At 40.9% G+C, this 15,108-nt stretch overlaps 1 protein-coding gene across 1 annotated transcript in view; it reads right to left on the bottom strand.

Moving 5' to 3' along the window:
- Nucleotides 1-15,108, bottom strand: part of C21H8orf48 (chromosome 21 C8orf48 homolog) — a 108,648-nt gene that overhangs the window by 14,125 nt on the left and 79,415 nt on the right. Inside the window, exons 8-12 of the mRNA XM_041119172.1 lie at nt 12,527-12,620; nt 6,359-6,495; nt 3,007-3,327; nt 2,576-2,791; nt 1,293-1,418 (exon numbers count right to left, since the gene is read on the bottom strand). Of these exons, the coding sequence (XP_040975106.1) occupies nt 6,441-6,495; nt 12,527-12,620 (149 nt within the window). The 3' untranslated portion in view covers nt 1,293-1,418; nt 2,576-2,791; nt 3,007-3,327; nt 6,359-6,440. The remainder of the gene's footprint in view (nt 1-1,292; nt 1,419-2,575; nt 2,792-3,006; nt 3,328-6,358; nt 6,496-12,526; nt 12,621-15,108) is intronic.

Here is a 15,108-nt window from a genome sequence, read left to right as displayed (position 1 = left end):
GTCACTCTTTCACGATGAAGACAGACCAGCCTGAACTCTTCTGGTTTAATTCTTGCTGTCAGTGATACATAAAATTATGTACAGTTTAAAATAGTGATACTGGAATATTTAGGTCTTTGGAAAATAAACTTAATGCTAAAGAAGCGTTTCAGAATGTGCCACAGGCAGTGGTTTCTGAAACCTTTTCAAAACATGAGTAGTCCCCAGAAGTAAGGGGACCCCAGAAGGTTGAATTAGCAAAACCAAACCCAGAAACTGAAGCGGCTAAAAGAAGCAAGGAAAACAAACAACCATCATTTCACCTTTCAATCCAAGAGATGGAGATACATAGGATATGCACAAATATGACCTTTAAAATGTTATGTACATGCTTCTGCTCAGCTCAGCAAGTATGCCAAAGAAGAAAACCTGTACAGAAGGAAAAGTTTTGGCCATCTCTACTTTTAGGCTAGGGGGTTTATCAATGCCAGTTACTCCTGATCCTAAGTGTGATCGATCAAGACTGAAACAGACCGAAATCTACTGTTGGCTTGAGCTGGCCGTACTCTAGTATACATATTCAACAAATTAACATTTCTGAGAAATGGTAATTCTACTGTCTCCTAATTTCTGAGTTCTTGGCCTTAAAATATTAGCATTTCTTTTCAATTCCTTGCACAGACCTTACTACTGACCTGTAAATAACTTTAATCTGATAGGTTATTCTGTTGGATGTAATTAGCTAAACTCATTCTTAGGTTTATTTACTTCAGAAAATGAAATCTGGTCTGTACCCGGTTTTATTTGTTTCCGGAAACAAAACCAAACCAGTGCTCCCTTATGCTTTTGGGAACTTTGCTCCCATCCAACATGTTCCCTGGCCACCTAATGACAAAAAAATAATGCTAATCCTGGCAACATTTGCTGCAATGATAAAAATGTACTAACTTACCAACGTTGCTAAGGAAGGTAATACTTTTTCACCCCAACAACTACACAGTGCTTTGGCCTCTAAAACACTGATGCTGTCTCTAATACACTAAATGTGTTCTAAATAATATCGGTTTGTTAGTATGTCATCCTTAATTGTTGCCAGTTTTGATTCCTTTAAGAAATGGTACTTAATCCCTCTACCATTTGTACCTTTTCTTGGTGCTAACTTTCAGAGCTCCTGAATAATTTTACTGACATTTACTTTAAATTTTTGCTGCCTTAGCTTCAGGTCATCATTCTCTGTCCTATCACCATATGAAATGGATTATACTATCCCACAGGAAGGGAATTAACAAAGTAAGGGATATATACTAGGTTACCTTGAAGACAGTTGGAGCCTCCAGTTATGCCTCCTCAGAGAAATCTCTTTCCTCAATTATATAAATGTAGTTGTCTCTGTCCTTCTATTGCCAAAGTCTTTATTCCAATGCCCTCAAAGACAGAACCTGTCCAACAAATAGCATGGTTTATTATTTATCACCAGTGATCAAGTTACTTCGAATAGTACAAAAAAGTTCTAATTTTCTCTCAAGAGTTTCACATTCTCTAACCTAAACATTCACATTCTTGGGCTTCAAAAGAAAGTTTGCGCTACTTACACTGTTCAAGAGAAAATTCTCCTAAGGATTGAAGCTAAGACTCAGCCATCTCCATGATCACCAGCTTATAAGTAGCATGCTCAGAGCAGCAAGAAAGAGAAGGGGGATGTCTTTTACAAGACAGATGACCCAATCAAGAAAAGCTCATCTGGGCCTGATGCTACAAGTCCTTGTATAAAGGACAGAGAGCAACTAATCTGAGCAGAGACACTGCAAAGAAGCCAACTGATTTATTTGTCTCAGAGCTCATATTGTGGAGATATGTACTTCAGAGCTGTAACTTCCAGTAAAGAAAGAGAAGTGTGAAAGACTGAGCTAATCAAATTGGCAATGAAAATAAATGCAGAGTAAACAACCTCACAGAATATATAAGGCTTCTCAAAAGAGCTACAAATGAAGTGGCCTCATTGCTGTTCTCCAGAAAACCAACTGGTTTTAGTGGAAAGATGGCAAGGAGAAGGTGGCCTTAACGAAGCCCTAACCCTGAGAAAATGAATCAAGCTGCAACTCAAACAGATAAAATGCCTGAAAATGTATGAGAAAGAAGTTACACACTCTTTACGTGTATCAGATAATAAGGGAATTTCATACATCTTTTTACCCTAAGGAAAAATTAGCCACCTCATTTGAACATAACAAAATCGTCTGTTACAGACAGACCGGGTGAGATCTACCTTATCAGGGTTTCAAGAAGTTGAAAAACTCCTCCTAATTGTTTTAGGATGGGATTAAGACTATCTAAATACCCCTCAGGTTTGTATTTGATGCAATAGTGGGAGTTAAGTCCCACAGAGGATTCAGAAAACCAGTGCTCTGTGCACCTCTGTATTTGAAAGGACTCTGCAGTCAGTCAGCGGCCTCTGGATCTCATGCTGATGCAGACTGCTGGCGTGCAGCTCTGTATCAGGCACACAGGGTCCAGAGACATGCAGACACATCGCTGATGGGCTACATAGCTCATCTGAAGTTGGTGAACAAAACTAAAGCAATAACTCCAAAATCACCCTCTGACGCCACTTAGAGCCCCTCTGCAGCCAGTGGGGAGAGGATGGTGCCTCCTTTCAATCCTCTGGATCGCTCGTTGGTGGTATCCAATTCTGTCCACAGGCTGGAAAGGAAATTCCTTAAGACGTTTCTGATGCCTAAATCAAGTGCCTCAATCAAGTTGTCTGAATCTTGGCATATGAGGTCAGGAGATGAGAGCCCTGTACTTTCATGGACTGAAAACAGAACAAGAGCTAGAAAGGTGAATGGGTTTCAGAAACAGACTGTTGCAGAGAGAGCAGAGCAGGCTCTCAGAGGGATTAATTGTCATAGCTCCACTGAAGCCACTGGAGCGATGACAACTGACTGACAATTTGCCTTAGAGAGAACATCTACAGTTATATGAACAGGATAAAGATATGCATAAATGTGGTCTGTGTCAGACACTCACCCACAACTGGAAGCTTTCTCTTTAGACAGGTACCTCCCTAATTGTTCTCTACAAGAGTCCTTAAAAGGCAGGTGGCTACTCTTCAAGACTGGAGAAAGGATGAGATGAGGCTCTTGCTACAACCCCCTGCAGCAATTCCCATCTTCCTACAGCCAAAACTATCTGAAGAAAACAGAACTGTAGGATTTCACACTCTGTATGTAGCTTCTGGTGCTGCCTGCCAGTCCCACTGTTTACATGAATGTGCAAAACTGGTCAGCAAATTCATCTTCTAGCCGGCAGAAAGACTATGTTTTTGCCAGTGCTATCCCTCTTTTGATTCTGTGAAAGGAATAGGAAAATATGAAATTCCTTTTTAGAACTGTGAAATCAAAAGAAAATTACTCCCATCAGTTCCAGCAAAACCAAGATTTACCCTTAGAAGTGCTTAAAAAGCATGCGAGGTCTTTGTCCTTATGCTGGATTTGATTTTCAGTTACCTAATGTAAGGTAACTTACTCTTTCTCTTATTAAGAAAGCAGGATATCCTTTGATAGCACGTTTATGAAGTATTCAGCTCATGACACAAAATTCATAAAAATCTGTAATGGTTCACGTGAGAACCATGACAGACAGTGATTACTATTAAAACCAGTACTATTATTACTATGACTAATAAACAAATACTGATTAAAATCAAAAGAAACTAATGAATTTTTATAAGATACTGTTTAAGGGAATACAGGCAATTTCTACATATGCCTTCTACACATATGCCAGTCTGGTGGTGGGTACTCTTGTCCCATATTCCTGTGGATTGGTAACCTTTATATTATTATTCTGTGTGTCTGTAACTATCTGCCACTTCCAAAATAGATCCATTTCTTTTTTTACACTGATGTGAGCTGACAAGCTCCTTCTTCTTAGTCAAAATGAAACATAACCCTCACATGTTCTTTGCTGTGATGTCCAAAACCTAGCTGCAACACAGAGACAGGTTTTCATGTTAAAACAAAAAACATGGAACAATAAGAAACACTCTTGACAAGTTACCAATACTGACATATTTGGTCATGAAGGCTCCAAAGCTATTGATTTTCCTAACTGCAGCTCAGCTGATCCAGACGGTCCTTGCAGCCAAGCACTATTCTAAATGGTAGAACCTGCATTGCTCAAAGGACCCTGACACAGTACATACTAATTAGAGAAACGCCCTTCTTTTGCAAAACCACTGTTTAACTTAGTTCAATAAATGACACATACTTAGCAATTTGTTAAATAGGTAGGAAAATGAGCCAGGTCCAAGGTCAATCCAGGAAATACAGACAGGAACAGGGCTGGGACAGGCACACCTGCAACACAGCTCAGGGAGGGACTCGGTGCCCTGGGCTGAGCTGGACTGGGGCTCCTGCACCATGATGGTCCCTGGCGAGACTGCTCAGCGCCCTTAAGGGCCCCTGACAGAGGTCTGAGGGATTATTTATAAATTCAGAGCTGCATCTAAGCCTTTACCTCTGGACACGTGTGAAAAATTTTCCTGCTTATTGTAGCTAAATCCAAAAAGTATTGGGGAAGAAGAATGAAAAGAAATGGTGTAAGCCGAGATCTGGGGATCAGGATATCCAAGTTCCAAACCCAAACTGGACACAGACTTTACCACATCCTTTGGGGGGAAAAAAACACCTGGAGGAATTTCAAACCTTCACAAATAGCTGCTTGTCAGGGCTTTACTAAAAATGCTAACAGCTCCTACCCCCAAGCTCCTCTCGCTCCCACAGATACCAGTTCACAACAGTGCCCAAATGAAATAACCTTTTTTAATTTAATTTTTTTTACCCCTTTGCCTTGCTATTGCATCTAAGAAAAAGCTCCATGCAATTTTCTTAGGTGTATTACTCTCTGCGCTTCAGCCCTTTTGCGGCAGCACTGAAAGAGGTATCGCCAAGCTGGTATTTCTCAGCTCCTAAGGAAAGCACAAATAGTCACAGAGATGCTCATAGAAATAGGTCTCCAAAAAACAACAGGCATAAAGAACAAACTGAAATTTGGCTCTAGACAGACATACACTAAAACAAGGAGTGATGAGATGAAAGGACAAAATGATGAGTGAAACAGAATCTCCAGGGCCTTGTCCTCCTTTTATTTATGCCATACCAAGACATACCAGACAACAAAGTTACACTGATACAAAAAAGCCAAGTTTTCGTTTTCTCTGTGATTATGTGTCAAGCAAAGGGATGAGTTGTATACAAGAAATGTACAATTCTGTCTGAAATACCCCATTTTGTTGCCTTTGAACCAGACTGCAAGGTATTAATCTAAGGGGAAAAAAAAAAGAAGTGTAATCCAAAATCACCAACTCCTGTTTATTAAAACAAAAAATGTTCAGCATCTTGGGACTGTAATGAGAACAAGAGGTTTATTAGCAAGTCTATTTTCTACTCAAAAGTCTAACTAGTTTCCTGCTGTGCTGTTTCCCTAATAGGCCTGTGGATTAAATGCAAAGTTTCCTCTACTAAATGAGGCTTCAGACTAATGCTGGAAAAGAGCATGTATTTTGATGAAGAGAAAGTTTAAAAAAAAAAAAAAAAGTTGTTGTTTAAGCCCTTTGCTGCCCTCTGGTTCCCCTGGAGAATTCAGAGCCAGAAGCAAAGACACAGAGAAACAGACTAAATCACTGGAGGCTGGAATTTTCCCTGCGTATTTTGAAGACTGACATGGACAAAGCGGTGGTAGGAGCTGCACAGAAGAGGCCAATAGCAGAGTAAGTGCTGCAGCCAGTGCTATTAACTCCTTCCTCCTCCTGTTACCGATCTAGCTCTGCCAGGCTTTTCCCGCTTTTACCATACCCCATATTTCATTTGCTTCCATAGACACTTGGCTTCTGCTTTTCCTCCGCTCCTCTTCTATTGCCTCTACAAATCTACTCTTCCCTCTCAGACTCTCTTCCCGCTGTTCTGCAGTTTCTCCCCCTCCATGCTCTGCCACCTTCCTTCTGTTCTCCCTTCATGCAGCGTCATGCTTTGCCCATATCTGTCTAGCGAAGTCTTGCACACTGTATTTCTGTCTTGTACACCCATACTGGATGGTGCCTTAGCTTCTCTGTTGGCAATGCCAAACCTCAGACCCACAAATAGTCCCTGGTATCATAACACCTATTAAAAAAAAAAATGCCACAAATTAAGTGATTTTCATGACATCTGAATCCGTAACTCCTGATTGTTACCTGCAGGAACTATACGGATAAGATGGATGAAATATGAAGGTAATTTTTAAAGAAAAGCTGTTGTGAAATACACAGACTGGAGGCTTTTCTATGTGGTGTCACAGTTAAGGGAGTTTCTCTCTGATTTTTCCCATTTTGCTTTCTTACTTGTACATGGTGCTGCTTGGCCAGGGAGGGGGGCCCACCAACATAAAATTCGGCTTTCTTCAAAGGGGCAGAACATGTGCTGTTAACTCTGCAGGTCCAGAAAACTGTTCCACACACTCCTCCTCTCTGAACAGCCACTGCAGGGAAGACAAACAGTTTACATCAATATACTCTGGAAAATATTTGGCTTGATTACTGCTAGTATTAGCAAGGAATTAACTCAGGCTAACCTCCTGGAATCGAGACGCAGCTTCCCCTTTATCTCTGTGCTCATACTCCTTTTTATGCCCTTATCATATATATCATCTTAAAAACTTTTCTTGTGACTGTGCACCAAGAGCAGGTGCTTTCTGTGATGGATTTTAAATCCATCTCTGAACCACTGCTGCCCAAAGCAGACTCTTCCATCCTACAACCACAAATTCTGTTTCTCTGATCTGGCTAGATACTTTGCTGCAGCTGTATTTTGAACCCCCACCAATGGTACATCAGCACCAAACTCAGTGATCAAATCAGGGAATAAAGGGTGTTCTTCCCTTTTACCTCTACTACAGCAATCTTTGTATGGCCAGAAAAATTTAACACCCAACATTTATATCATCACAAAGATGAAGGGCTTTTGCTTACAGCCAGTAGAAAAGAACTGCTTTTTTCCTCCCCTGCTTCTGAGACATGTTTTTAGTCCGTGTAATGTGTCGTCTTAATTCAATATAATGCAAGCCACGCGATGAGAATTATATTAAGACAAATGGCATGAGGAAGTCCGAAACCAGCCTGTGAACTAGTGGTGCCCTGCACTAGACATATAGCAAAAGGACCATTATAAACTTCTATATTACTATTTCAGACTTATTTGGGGAAAATGTTTGTTCCATTTGAAGTCCCTGGAAGGCTTGCCACTGCTTTCAGCGATCCTAGTTTCAGCCCAGCAAGAGCTGACCTAAATCTAGAGTAAAGTGTAGAGAAAGAAGCAGATTAAGATTCTAATCTCAACTCCATCACAGATTTTCTTCATTAGTTCTGGTAAATCACTTTCACTTTTCTTACCTCTACTTCCCATTCTCAATCTGTGAGATAAGCATCAGCTCTTTTTCACAGGGCACTGCTTTTTTTTTTAATGTAAAATGTAATGACACCTTCTGAGGGAAGATGGATAGACATTTGAATATATTTTCTTTGAGGAAAACAGCTTTAAAAAGCCAGAAAAATCTCTCTTCATGCCCACATGAAAAACAAAGTTTCCTTTAGCTGAAAACCTAACTAGCTTTCAGAATAGGCTGCAACGTGTGCTTAGATCTGTCAAGAAAGTCCTGGACAGACAAGAGTTTCAGATTCTAGTACTACTTTTCAAAGATTTTGCTTTTAAAGACAAAGTTTTTATTAATGTTTTGTTGCTGCCATTATTTGGTCTTGAAAGACAGTTGGGACTTCAGATGTCCTGCTAGCTAATCTGACTCATTACAGGGCCCTTACTTCACTTGCATCATGAATAACACAAAGAAAGGCTGAAAGTCTAATTTCAAGATTATCTGCAGGGCTGTTTTTTCTAAAAACTTTTTCAAAATTTAGAGAGGAGAAATATTTCAGTGTATCCATTTCTCCTGAGCTGTTTGAATCTGGTGGCAAGGAAAGCAAGAGTTCCTTGGAACCTATTATTTCCACGGGGACAGCAGTACAGATTTCTTATGTTTTACAGAAAGGGGAGGAACTCACGGTCACTCTCCTCAGTTAGGAATTTTGATGTGGTAATAAGAGCTGGTTTCCATGCAGTTATTTTACCTGGTGTCTGTCAAACTATTAATCAACTTAGAAAAGTTGATTAATCAACGTAGAGACTGTTGAGAGAAGGATACATAAGAACTTATACATTATTTTGAGGCTAGAAGCTGGTGTGAATAATCAGGCAATTCCAGGAATGGTGAAGATGAACCAAATCTGTCTTCACAGCACTTTAAAAAAGAGAGAAGTACAAGCCGTACTTACAGCCACCATCACAAAACACTAAGAGCTCACTGTAAATTCAATTTCTCTTGGGAAGTGTCACAACAACTTCATAAAGCTGAAGTTCAAGATGATTTGTCAGAAGGCTGAGTGGGGTAGAAGCCATTGAAAATAAGGCTCCTAATCCTTTACCGAGGTCTTGATATATCCAGACTTGGACTACAAGCTGCATTGGTGCTGTGGAAGTCTAGTGGTACCCTTCTCACATCCTTTATTTTCCCACCAAGAGAGCACAGTAAAATCACCCATTGTCCCTTATTCTCCCTCAGAGCATGTCCACACATACTGCAGTGAACAAGCACTCCTTCATGGCACCAACTCCAAACTTTAATTTATTTGTCTAGCCTGCATGTAGGCAGAACTCTTCAGTAAAGGGAATGAAAGGATTTAAGCCCTGCTTTCCCTCTGCCTCTTCTCTGCTAAAAGCCAGTCCCTGAGAACATAGTCATACTGGACCCATACACCGGCATTTCTTCTTGCAGCTGGGACCCCGGTTTTGGAGAGTACCAAATACAGCCACCACACTTGACAAGCTAAACCGCTACTTTGCTTGGAACCAAGCTCTATTTGGGTGACCTATTTAGATTCTTCTCAATTTTGGAAGAGATTTGGGGGGGTTAGAAATCTTTTCTTAAGTCCTGCGTGAGGAATACACTAGCACAGTAATTAGGGCTCAGTTTTCCACTGGGGTAGGCTTGTTATAAATTTACTAGCAAAGTTATTTTTTAAGGGAATAAATGTAGTGTGCATGGAAAAGCTGACAGATATTTCTCATTACACAGGTCTGGCAGTAGTTTACCATTTCAGAACCATTTCCTTCCAACTCTCCTTTATGATCTTGGATATGGAGAGCTCCTGCCAAAACACAGCTCTGCCAACACACTTTATCCAAATTTACATTAGCTATTCTGTAATCTTCTGTCCAAACACTCACTAGGCAGTGCACTTCCTTCCACACCCACTCCTCTCTTTGCGCGTTCGCTTCTTGAGCCATCCTAGAGTTCAGCAGTTTCATTTTAGTCCCTATTTGCACTAGGCAATTTATTCCAGGACCAAAGGTCTTGCACACAGAAAGCCAGGTGTATCCATTTGGCAGGATTCAGGAATTGCTGTGGATTGAAGCTAGAATGGGACTTCCCAAACAAGCCAGACCTTGAGCTTGCAGTCCCAACACGAAAAAGCTACGGCTCTAGCACGCTGCCCATGAGCTGCCCTGCATCTGTTCATACTATCACACTCGGTAGAGGCACTGACTATCAATCCCTGCTTCAGAGAACGTGTCCTCCCGAATCCAGCCTTCAAAGAAGTTCCAGCACTCAAGGAGTTGCTGTTTCCACCCTACAGTGGAATGAGTATTTCTCTCTGCGCAAGGTATTGCAGCTGAAATGCCTCTGCACGCCAATACCGAGGCTGATATCTAGCACAGCTGGCCCTGCAGTATTACATCTAACCTGTCAGAGCTCATTTTCAATCTCGTTATTCTGGGGGCTGGCACGCTGCCAGCTCATCTCCAATGGCCCGGCAGCATGAACTCCCCTGGGGTGCACTTTGTTTTCAGATGTCTCTCTCCAGCCTTACACAACACAAAGCTCTGTCATAAAGCCTGTGCAGAGAGCAAGATTTCTGTGCCTACTAGATGCAAACTAGTGGCATGCATGTCTGGGTCTGAAAATCTATGCCAGCGTTGGTCTGCCTGGCCTTGTAAGCATCTCTGCTTGGTCTGACAGTCCCGTGTCTTGGCACGCTGAACGAATCAGAAAATAGCCTTCCTATAGAGGGAAAATCCTTTGTGGAAATTCAAGCTTCTATTTTCACTCTCCCTGTGTTGAACAGTAAGTAAATATGCAGTAGGTCAAATCAGCTGGAGTTGTTTTTAAATGTGTTTTCCCTCTCCTTTCCACCCCTATACCTGGATCTTCCTTTTTGCAGTATCTTTTCTTGTAGCCCATATTAATAGTAGCGAAGTGTGTAAGAAATACTGTACATCTGTTACCTGTTCTTCCTGCCCCACTCTCTGCTCACCTCCTCTGCATAAACAGTCAGACATGCCATGTTGTATGTATCAGCATGCACCGAGCAGAAATGTTTTCAGCTTCAGGTACCTTAAAAAGGAAAGAAGACAGAGTTTAGGGAAGTCAAGTCTGGAAGCACACTGTGTCCCCTTAAAACAGTCCACAGATTAGAATGATTCATAAAGTGCATACATGGGGAATACTGCTTGAAGTTGGAAAGTAAAGTAACAAGTTTCCAATCTTCCAAAAAGAAAGGAAAAATAAAAAGAAAAAAACCTCAAAAATTGAAGATACATACAGTGTTTTCTTGCCTTGCTAGATGCTTATGGAAGATTCCTGTAAATGACATGTTAACATTCCACCCTTGGTAAGAAACATGCTCTTTTCTTGAAATGCAGTAGAAAAACCTACCTTCCATGAGTATCTAAGAAGTGAAAGGCCTAAGAATGCTAAACTAAAGGAGCAGTTACATATCTCACTAGCAGAGTATGCTTTGGGCTTCATTACATAGTGAATACAAATGTAAAATATGCGATGTAGAATTTAAAAGGGTATCTCTTTGAGATTATCAGATCCTCTGCTGTGTTTCAGGTCTTGAATGGTCACAGTGTGGAGCATCTTCATGTTGGTTTGGTGTCGGTTTGATAAGAGATGGATTTAAATACCAAATCTCAGACTAGATATTAAGTTTCCTAGATTTCTAGGAGTTGAAAAACTTGACCTGGATTTTCTGAGACTAGACATTAAGTTTCCTAGATTTCTAAGAGCTGAAAAATTTGACCTGGATTTTCTGAAGAGCACCTCAGATGGGCTCTTAGTCTGAAAAATCAAGATAAGAGAGACCAAAAGAATGACCAGCAGGCTAAGACTCCTAATTACAACCCTGTAATCGATTGTATCCATAGCCTCAGGCAAGCTACTTCAGCACTTTGCAGAGTCTGACAGTTAAGAAGGAAGGAGCAATGAGCAGCAGTAGAGGTTTTTTGATGTGCATTATAACTTGCCATTTCATGTGGATCAAATAGTTACCAAGTACTGATGGATTGGTTGAGTTTAAAGTACTACAGAAATCTTAATATCCACTCTGAATCCCCTGCAGTCCATTGTCTTCCTGATCCATATCCTTATGCAGCATGCTCAAGAGTAGAATTTCTTCAGTGGTCGCTATTTCCCTCCTCTTATATAATAAACAAGAGAAAAACATGCCAAATGAACAGGGGTAAAAAAACCCAAACCACCAAAAACATATAAACGCACACTATCAGCATCGCTAAGTCCAGCCAAATTGCTAAAGACCTTCCAGAAGTAGTCAAAACTAAATCTATGCTTTGAAACAAGAATAAAATTGTTTGTTTAATCAGTTATTGATCCAGTCTCTTGAAACTAATTACTTAAACTATTCATCCTGATCCTGGCAGCAATAAACAAAAAAGAAATCATGTCTAGATTAAATGGTAACGGACATCCTTAAACTCACTCCTCCCCATTCCAGTCCTTAGGAAAGGTTGGCACTGCATCCATTTTGCTCTCCTCTCCCTTTGCTCTCCCTCCCTTTCTGCTTCCTTGAGGGAGCCCCATCCCATTTCCTTAGCTCTAGCTACTGCTGAGCAGCACATCAACCTCAGTGTGTGCATTTATTCCCTTTGTAGCAAACTACATCTGTTGCATAATTTATGTCTTAAACATCTTTAAAAGCAGACAACTAGTGATGAGAAGTCTAGCTTCACTTGGTTATATTTTGTAACATTTTTAGTGGAACAAGACATTAAGAGGCCTGCGAACAATTTTGACAAGCTTTCTTCTACTGCGGGTTGTTGCTAACAAAAAGGCATTGAGGCATTGCACTGTCAGATTTAGATATTCTTGAGAACACGTTTGTCCCCAGCACAGTAAAACCACGAGCCCTGGGTTTTATGTTAGCACCATACCATGGTGCTGAAAGCCTCTGGGCTCAACCCTGCTGATGGTCCAGCAGAGACTATAGGGTAAGTTTCAAATACAGGAAAGACTCCACAGCTTCTGAATACAAATACCTCTTAAATATCTCAATACTTGACTCACCATTTGCATAGACAGCAGGAAGGTGTCTGGAGTATACAGAACAATCTTACAGCTGTAGAAAAAGTAAGCCCTACTGAAAACTTTGTTTACTCACCTACTTTTCAATGGTGTGAATATACTTTTAAGTACTTTTGTCTTGAAATTGGCAAGTCTGCTTCCCTCCCAAAAACCAGTTTTCATTGAGATTGCTGTGAACAGGATTAATGTGGTCATCTGAAGAACTGGGAACAAAGAAAATCCTGCAGATCAGACAGAGTCTTAGGTTTTCAGATGGAAACGTGGATAGCCTCACCTACATGGTCTCTGTTTATACATAGACACACACACACACATGCAGGCATCTATCAGCCTGTTGGAGAATGCTTAACTGCTTGACATGATGAGGCTGCAAATGCTAACTTTTTAACAAAACCCTCAGATGAACATACTGTTCAGATATAAGTCCAGCTGTTCATACAGAATGTTAATCCCAAGACACTGACTTCTAGACCATGGACCTTGGAGATCATTCTTGGAGTGTGCAAACCATCTCAGAAACTACCGAATCGCTGAAAGATTCAGTCTGGTATTTTCAGATTCCTTGATCACTTCCACTTACACCCAAGCATGACCTCATCCTCCTGCTATGAGACTCAGATATGATGAGTTATTATCACAAACGTGTCCCTAGATGTCTGATACGGTGGTACACATCATGCAAAACACACTGATGCGTCAGCTGGCTCTGTAGTGCTGGCATTCGAGTTAGAGGATAATATTATTTTGAGTTGGTTTTGTGAAGTACAATTTTGAACCCTATCTAAATATGAAATAATTAGATATTTAATATTGTGACATACCTGTGAATACCTATGACTACCCTTGTCTACAGTGACTGGAAAGATTTTGAATCTGCCTGCTGCCAAAAATCTCACTTACTGCTGCTTGGCCTTGTGCAGAAACTGTCCTAGCATCTTGCTGTCCCCATTTAAGACATGTTAAACAACATGTCAATCCCACAGAGGCTTGCTATAAACATGGACCTTCACCAGTTCTGTACCCGTTAGCCACCTTAGAAAATTCAGCTTCAAGAGAGAACAGTGCTCATTTGACAGTCACACTGACAGGTGACATACAACTGCCAATTTTAGTCCATAAAAATCATTCTCTCCTGGAAAGCCTGTAGCAACAGCTTCAAGCAGTCAGTTAACCTTAGCAGTGCTCTGGGATATTCTTGAGGCTTTTTTTTTGAATACTCATTGGTAACTATCATGGTCTGTACAATGCACATACGCGTGCATTCCTTCTCTGTCTTGTTTTCTAAACACTTATTTCTCAAAAGCAGGGGGATGCCAGCTAGACGGAGTTCAGCAACTGTGTACATTGTGTGCTGAAACACAAGTCTGAGAGGAAGGGGAAACAAATGTTCTGCATTTGCTGTTCTTCTTCCAGCCTTACCAAGAGCCTTAGCAAGCGAACAGGAAAGGATTGCCGTTGCATATCACAAGATTTTTCTCTACCATTGTAATCTCAAGTGCACTAACCATTGCTTTCCAGCACCAGCACCTTGTCAGGGAGATGATCCCCGTCTAATGGATCTCATGAGTCTGCATTTTCACCTTGTATTTAACTTTCAATCTTTTATTGACCTACTACTCCTTGCTATAACCCCCGGCTATGTAATTGCAACAAGAGCTGTAGTCTTATATTTAGCAGCAGTATATCTAGACACACAGTTTACTACTGTGTTTGTCGTGTATGACACAAACTCAGACCATAATTTTGAAGTTTCTAGTAATTTTAAAACATGATACTAGCATATATAAATACTTTTTCATCCACAGAACTCAAAGCATCTCACACATGTATTATCACCATAACTATTTTTTCAGCAGAGAGGGTTATATTTAATGTGCAGAGAAAAGACTCTCAATTAAATTCTTGTGTTAGAATTGAAGGAGACAACACAGCAGCAACCATCCATGGAACATCCATGTACGTTCTCTGAGAGCAATGTATCTTCAGGACTCCACCTAAAAATTGTTTAGCAGTAACGAGAAATCAAGTTTCCAGCACTGTGCAAGAAAAGTGACAGCCAAATAAATTAAGTAACTTGTTCAAGATCATTCCAGAAATCAGCTTCAGTGCTGGGAACAGAACATACTTTGTCTACTTTCCTGCTGTTTACTTTATTCACTGACCCTAATGGCTCCTCCACGGCTCCCACAAACAGCCTGTCTCTCCTTTGTCTTCATATCCTCCCAATTATTTACTTCCTTGCCATAACCTCCCAGCTTGCCCGTAAGGCAAATGATGCATGTTGAGCAATTTTAACCACCTCTCCAAGTCAATCCTTCAAATTCCTTAACCATTTTTGTTACCTCTCTGACTTACCACTTTGGCATGGAGGCAACAGAATTGAATGTAAATACTGTGACTCCAAGGTTTCTGCAATTTAGAGTGATGGAGACTTGAAGGCATCCTGTCACTCCTCCAGCCTCTGCTGCAGACAGCCCCCAGGGCAGACACAGGCTGCCTTCCCCCAGTGACGACTCCTCCACCCGCATGCTCCCTCCGGGGCAGGCAGTGTGTTCCCTCTGTCCTGACACAGCTCCCGTATTACCACGATTACCAACTACTAGTTTCTGCATAGTTTTGTCGTCCTGTACGCTGAACCTGCTATTGCAGAACCCCGAA

Source organism: Aquila chrysaetos, chromosome 21 (assembly GCF_900496995.4).
Source record: "Aquila chrysaetos chrysaetos chromosome 21, bAquChr1.4, whole genome shotgun sequence".
Lineage (NCBI taxonomy): Eukaryota > Metazoa > Chordata > Aves > Accipitriformes > Accipitridae > Aquila > Aquila chrysaetos.
This window is presented reverse-complemented; position numbering and strand designations above follow the sequence as displayed.